The sequence below is a fragment of the Dermacentor silvarum genome, chromosome 11 (assembly GCF_013339745.2).
Source record: "Dermacentor silvarum isolate Dsil-2018 chromosome 11, BIME_Dsil_1.4, whole genome shotgun sequence".
Taxonomy (NCBI): Eukaryota; Metazoa; Arthropoda; class Arachnida; order Ixodida; family Ixodidae; genus Dermacentor; species Dermacentor silvarum.
In genome coordinates, this window is record NC_051164.1 from 77534000 (window position 1) to 77541522 (window position 7523).

At 43.8% G+C, this 7523-nt stretch overlaps 1 protein-coding gene across 1 annotated transcript in view; it reads right to left on the reverse strand.

Annotated features, from left to right (window-relative positions):
- LOC119433830 (protein AATF) overlaps positions 1–2725 on the reverse strand; it is a 41760-nt gene extending 39035 nt beyond the window's left edge. The window contains exons 1-2 of the mRNA XM_049658357.1: positions 2519–2725; positions 1428–1589 (exon numbers count right to left, since the gene is read on the reverse strand). Coding sequence (XP_049514314.1) covers positions 1428–1589; positions 2519–2597 — 241 coding nt within the window. The 5' untranslated portion in view covers positions 2598–2725. The remainder of the gene's footprint in view (positions 1–1427; positions 1590–2518) is intronic.
- Between the last annotated feature and the right edge of the window lie 4798 nt (positions 2726–7523).

A 7523-nucleotide genomic window follows, 5' to 3' on the forward strand; every position in this document is an offset into this window, starting at 1 on the left:
CCACTGTGTCGTGTAAGGGAACATATTTTCCAGCTAAACTACAATCATTCCCACTCAAATTTTGCTAAGACATAGCATTTTGTAGTGGGTATTGGGTATACTTTATTGTTGCTGTACTTATAAATTCTTTTCTGATTAAATTTCAATGTGCTTCAGTTTCAGTTTATTATATGTTCATGCAATTAGTTACAGGAAATGATATACAGACAAGGGTCCCATAGTCAGAGACTGCACCGGCACCCTTGAATAATTGTTATATAAAAAATAAAGCAGAATACGGAGCAGGGAAACAACAAAATGGAATAAGCAAAAAATAAGTAAGAAACTGAGTGAGGACACACATTTAAGCAAAGGAAGAAAAAACATACACAATCACAGCTGATTACACAGCTACAAATTAGCAAAATAACATTATACAAAGTTAATCAGACAGCAAATAATTCTTAAGTTGGCATTTAAATGAGTACAAGGTAGATGACAATTTAATGGCATATGGTAGACTGTTCCAAAGTTTAAGTGCGCAGAAAGAGGAAGCCATCTTTCCGTAATTAGTATGACATAAAGGTTACAGGAAATTTCCTTCTGCTGCAAACCTTGTGTTATTAGGATTAAGTAGATCAGAGCTAACGACGTTGTAAGAAACTTGTTTAGTTAATAGTTTGAAAAACAATATCTCTAAATTATACTTGAACAAATCTGTAACTTGGAAGAATGCGGTTTGTATGTAGTTGAGAGGAGGCATTAGAGAAGAAATGGCTTCGGGTGATAATGCGAATAACCTGATTTTGAATGTGCTGAATAGAGGAAAGATGACAATGATAAGTATTACCCCATGAAGCAATACCATAAATGATATGGCTATGAATGAAAGCAAAGTAAAATGATAATAATGCTTCTTTGTAAAAAAATGCATCTGATTAGTAGTGCTCTAATACCAAATTCTTGACTGCAACATTATCTGATATAATAGTGGCCCGATCTGGCCCGACAATTCTAACCAGAGAAAAACTGCTCTTCTCACTCCCCTGCCATTTACGCAGTTAATATACATTTACAGTAAACACAGATACTAACTGGTTCACAAGAGTGCATAGTTAAGGACGCAGCATAATGTGCAGTTGTAATGGCAGGAAGTTAGGATGTGAACATTGCTTTAACTTATCGGTGAAGAACGCTGTTCATTATTCAATAAGCATTCGATACCCAATTTGATTCTGGCTCTATTCGACTCATATTCAATTTTGTATGAAAAACTCCTATTAGCATACCCCTAGCATAAACCAATATTTCAAGTACCACATGCTGCACCTTCATAGAACACACTGTAAAGCATGTGGTGCATTAATAATGTGGAGACAATGACCAAAGAAGCATTAACAAGTGGTCCATGCAAAGTGGAACGAATGATGCAAAGCAAGAAAGCTTACCGTCTGTATCAAAACCATCATCGTCTAGATCTTTCCTGGACACCTTTTTTCCCACGTAGCGATCGCCCAATATGACTTGAGGCTGCCTTCGAGGCTTCGGCTTTTGAGCCGTGACATCCTCGTAGTCAGCAGCGCATGTGTTCACCAGCCTTGCCTTGGTATCTGCCAAGAAAAGTCGAGCGTCAAGCACTTGTGCGGCAAAAAGGAGGAAATTTAGAGATCCGAAATCCAGGTTACACAAAGAGGAGTGACTTGTGTCACCCCAGGGGGTGAAAGCTGATCCGAACTGGGTTTGCTGTGTTCGTCTGTGTTTTACACACGGTCGTCATCAGGGCATTCTCATCCTCAGCTCTACCCGAGCCATGCGGCAAAGAAAAACAAAACTTATCCCATCAGCGCAACCCCTGTGGGAATGTGCAGGCGGGAGGTGCAGGAGCTAACGGCATTAACCACTTCGCTGTCACACAACATAGGTGCTTGGCAGTTTGTGTACGCGCCACGCAGGCCAACAGAAGCTAATACAGTAGGGGACGAAAACGACGTTGGGGGCATCAAGTTCTTAAGATGGTAGTGTCCACCATTAGAATCTGCTGCTGTCGTAGTAAACGAGTTTGCTGAGGTCTGCTAATTAATTGGTTTGCGTGGTTGTGTTGTGTGTGTTAAATGCGGTTGAATCTAGGGCTGTATTATGAACAGAACCGATACAACTCAACGTGTGTATCCGTCCTAACATACATAACGTCGTTTGCAAGCATGATCAGCCGTATAATCGCGTGTTCGTATTTTATATTCGTACATGTCTGTGATAAGAACTAATTCCTCGGATCGTCGTGTAGCAAGACCGTTAGTCTCCGTTTATTTTCTTGGTTCAAAGCGCGGAAGTCGCAGAGCTGCCGAAAGTATACAGCGGATGTTACTGGTGCTGAACGTTACACGCATTCTGTGATCACCAGATTTCACGAGACGACTGTACCGACATCGTCTTTTATCCTGCATCCCCTTGCTTACAGTCAAACTTGTGCAATGCCAAGAGCTCAGCCCATCAAGATGCAACAAGCGCACTGCACGCAATCAATAAAAAGCAGTCTTACCTTCATGAATATCGTCTTCTGGGTCTACAAGTGCGGGCGCTGTGTTTAGCAAATCGTCTAGATTGTTCAACAGCGACATACTGGCCGTTTCTCAAGCACAAGCAAAGCTTCAAAGAGAACGCTATTCACACATACTGCTACGCTGCTGTCATCCGATGGCATGTGCGATGGCTACAGGGCGCTGCCATTTTAAAATGCTCATGCCACTTCGGCTTTTGGCAAGAATTCGGCTAAGGTACTTTTGGCTGTTGACATGGCTGTTATGACGTAAGCAAGTGGTAGAATAGGAGAGGTACCGTAGGAGAGGTTAGCCCAAGGAGGTTATAAAAAAACCTCCTTGGGTTAGCCAAACGGCGCCGCTCCGACAACGCGCCACGGATTACGCAACGGCTCTCGAGTTGTCGCCGCTTTGCGTAAGATGGCAGCAGGGGTAGTCTGGGCTCATTTCTCCGCTCCGCGTCACGAGCATTCAAGCTGTATTTTTTCATCTCAACTTTTGAGAAATAGCTGCGCATCGTAGTGCCGTATACCCAAGAGGTCTTCAATAACACTGATAAGTTACCAGCTCTTAAAACGGACTTTTCGCGTGGATTTACGCTTGCAGCGTGACTTCAGACGCCTCGTCTATTCCTTGTTTATTTGATTGTTTTATGTCTGTATTTTGCTGGATAAAGATTGATTCTGAGAACTACAAGGTGACTAATACGTCATTGCCGAATGAATCACGTTTGAAACGAATATATCTTTTTGATATGTTCACGATCAAGTACATCTGTTTCTTCTCCCCCCCGTTACACTATTGTTAAAAAAGACATTATTAGCATGAACGACTATGCATAAATAGTATTTACTGCTTTCACAAAACTACGGTTGGCGTGTTAACCAATATATATATATATATATATATATATATATATATATATTACTATTGTTATTAATGAAAAACATTGGGCCGAGATTAAATCACTGGGAGGACAGGCTGATTAAATAGAAAAGTTCATCGACGCTTTCTCCAACACCATGATATTCCTTGTAGATGCTTCAGCGTGCGCGATCTGTCTGCAGTTTGCATCCCAAGTGAAATCTACTGCTACGCGTCTATAACGGTCGCCGCGGCTTCACTAACTGCCTGTTTCACGCCGTTTCTGTTCGTTGTTGCTCACAGTGGCCGGTGAAGGTCGGCCGCGAGCACGAAGGTGCGCGGCGCCGATCGGTCTAGACAGGTCTTGCAGTCTCCGGCGTTTCGTAGGCGCGTGCACGCTTGCACTCGCCATCTGACGCTACTCGCGCAGGCGCTTGAACGGCTTCTCATGCAAAAGCGGCCTCACCGAGTCTGGTGAAATAAGTGAGGACAAGACCAGAGACTAAGGAAGCTATCAAAACTGGTTGGAACTATAGTGCTTCGCCACAAAAGGTGTAGGAGGTTTCGTGTTCACGAAACTTCCTGTGCTCAATTGCGCCGTCGTGGTGAATTTATTAACAGTGAAGCTGTTTAAGCTGGAGGTAGTCCGGTGGTGTATGCAGAAAACTCATCCGCCTGGCGATGACGTCACGGGCGTCACCTAGACGGAGCGCCACCTCCTCGCCCCGCCGATGATGATGATGATGATGATGATTTATTGGCATCCCCTTTGAAACGGGGCGGCGACAAATAGTCACCTAGCCTGCTTGATTTAATCAGGTATACTATACATGTTCTTTATCTAGCATTTTTGTATACCTCTCATTATTATTTTTCTTTTTCAAAAATTTACCTTGTACCGCTGCCAATGATTTTAAGAGATCAGGTCGTATCCATCTTTTCCCTGCTTTTTTTCCACCAGTACTCTAATCGTCTCTTGCTGATCTCTACGGCTGATCTGTTTATGTTTCCTTCCACTTTAAACCCAAGCGCTTCTGGGAGTTGCACGTTACCTACGGTTCTCGCTGGGTGGATCCCGTCGCATTCCATCAGGATGTGCTGAGTAGTTTCTGGACCTTTACTGCAGCATACACATGTCTCATCTAGTTCCGAATATTTGTTCCGATATGTTTTCGTCCTTAGGCAACCGGCTCGAGCCTCAAATAGCAAGGCACTGCCCTTTGTGTTATCGTACAGATTTTCCCTTCTCATTTCCTTCTCATTCTCGCGTGCTCGGGAGTGAAGCTTTGTGGCTGCGTCTGTTCTCGACAGTGGTATTGATATAATAGGAGCACTATCGTGGGCCGATCGGGCAGCGTCATCCGCACTGTGATTTCCCAGTGAATTCCTCGGTGACCCGGTATCCACTGGTAGATGATGTTGTGCCCCTTGTCGGTTGCGTGATGGTGAAGTAGTCGGATGCCTGCGACTATTTGTGCGTTAGGTCCGTGGTTGAAAGGGGACATCAGGCACTGTAGAGCTGCCTTCGAGTCACAAAAGATGGACTATGACTTCTTGAATTGAATGGTGACATATTTCACGGGAATTACCACTGCTCCAGCTGAACTTTTGGAGGAAACAGAACGTGGGTGCGTTCTCTGTGCTTCTCATGCATGAATGAAAGCACAGTTTGTTTGAGGGCGAATGAAGACATCTCCGTTTTCTTTCTGATACCGGGAATTGCAAGAAGGGATTTGATTGGTTGCAGGCACCACAGTGGTAGAGATGGTCGTGCTGCAGGCGTGAAGTTCGATTATAAAGTTCCATGGTTGGCAGCGATAGTCCTGCTAAACGCTGAACGAGGAAGGGAGGCGAGACGATGCAGGGAGGGAGGCGAGACAATGCGATGAAAATAGGGCGGAGTGCCTGATGTGCATCCTTAAAGCGTCGACTTGAATGTACGTATTGATGGGGTGGTCATTCGCGGTGGCTATTGTTGCTGCCGTGGATGCACACCCGGGAAGGCCAAGACATATTCGCAGAGCTTGAGCGTGCACAGACTGGAGGGCACGGAGGTTGGTCTTACCGGTCCCACTCAGTACAGGTAAGCTATAGCGTAGGAGACCCAGCAAGAGTGCGTTATAGAGTTGAAGCATCGCCCTCGCAGATGCACCCCATGACTATAAATTTTAGGTTTCCGAAGAACACAATGACGTATTCTTCATTAATACTGTCACGCATGTTCGCTCGGTCGCTGGAGTCTTGTACCTTATCTAATGATTAGAAATGAGCGAAGGGGGGCCCACTACGTAAACCAGGTCCCACTGACTCTCCTTTTAATTATAGGCCCATGTCATTAACTGGCGTTCCCTGTAAGGTCATGGAGCATGTCATTTATTTGAATCATATTTATTTTCTTGAATAAAACTTGTTTTTCACCAGCCGTTAGTGTGGTTTTAGGAATTCCTTTTTTTTTTTCGTGTGACACTCAGCTTTTGGAATTAAATTTGCTGATTATTTATTTAGTGCTACAGCTAACGGACTAACTATACATTGTAAATTCTTGGATTTCGCGAATGATTTTGACACAACGTCCCACAGATTGCTTTTCCTTAAGTTGAGTAAACTTAGTCTCGAAACTAATACCTTGCGCTGGGTCGAACGCTTGCGTTCTGATCGCTATCAATACGAATCTGCTAACGCTCATGACTCTTCCATCACTTGTGTACAGACTGGTTTAGTTCAGAGGTCTGTCATGGGTCCGCTACCGGTTTTTATTTTTATTAACGACCTCCCCATGCGCGTCACTTCTTCGATAAAACTTTTCGCCGATAATTGCCTATAGTTTATCGCGTCATCCCCAACAGGTCTGATCATGCAGCCCTACAATCCAACCGTAACGCCACATCTTCTTGGTGCTCAGATTTAGATGGTGATAGCTAATATTATTAAATGTAAAAGCATGCGTGTCTAACAGGTTTTCTCTTGCCCACCTTCTTTTTTATTTTTACCTACACACTCATGCAATAGCACTCAATAAAGTTAGTGTGACGGCGGGTTCTCTCAGGGCATTTGGAAACCTATAGCAGATAACAGCAGCGTGGCACTTTCTAGCACTTCATTAGGAATCTCTTTGCGAAAGCTGTATTTTAGCAACACGCAAACTTTGCACAGAAACTTGCCACGGCGTTTGCCGCATGTTCCCGAAATTTTACTTTGGTGGCAATTATGCCAGGGCAGCGCGTTCTAAATTTTGGGGCGCTCGGAAAACGCACTGATAACGCTACGGAGTATTTGCACACGTAATTTATCGCAAGAGGTGCATTTAAACCACCCATTTGGAAATATGCCTCCAGATTACCAATAACGTGCCCCTTGTGTTCGTAAATATAAACAGGCGCGTTGTATAGTTCGTCGGCGACACCGTATATAGAAACCAACTACAAACATCTAATCCCACATGAAAGCAAGGAAAAAGGTAGGGATCAGTAAATATTTCTAACGCTTATAATTAGGCCAGGTACATGAAAGTTTAGCTCCACATTATACACTTAACGGTCCAACCATTTTCAGCGAAATAGAGCTTGGTTACATATGGAGCTGTTTTAGGGTTGTGGGGTACCTTGCGAATAATGGCAGTTTAACACTTCATAACGCTTGAATAAGTAACTTTCTACAAAGGCCATAATGGCTTTATACATAGGTCCAACATTTATCGCACATCACTCACAACATGCTTCCTACTTTAAGGAAATATAAACAAGTGCCTTACATAGTTCACCGATCAGCGAACCGGGGAAGAGCAACTGCATGCCTTGTATATATACATATATACCACATATACCCCTAACATTCCACACCTTTTCTTAAAATATGCATTTATTGATTTGTACAATACTTCTTTTTTTGCAGGAAACCGCGCAAACTTCCATATAACGGTTTCGAACTCTTCTAGCCGCATTAACAACTCCGCTGTAATATAACGTAACTTATCCCGCTGTCACGCGGAGAACTTTCGATCGTGGTCAAACCATGTTGTTATCAAGAAGACTAATTAATATTCTTGGCTCCGCACGTCGACGCACGCGCTCCACACGCATACGCTGTGTGCAGTGCTCACGTCTGCTCCGTCGTCGACGCTGAAGCTTTTATGTCCACGGGAAC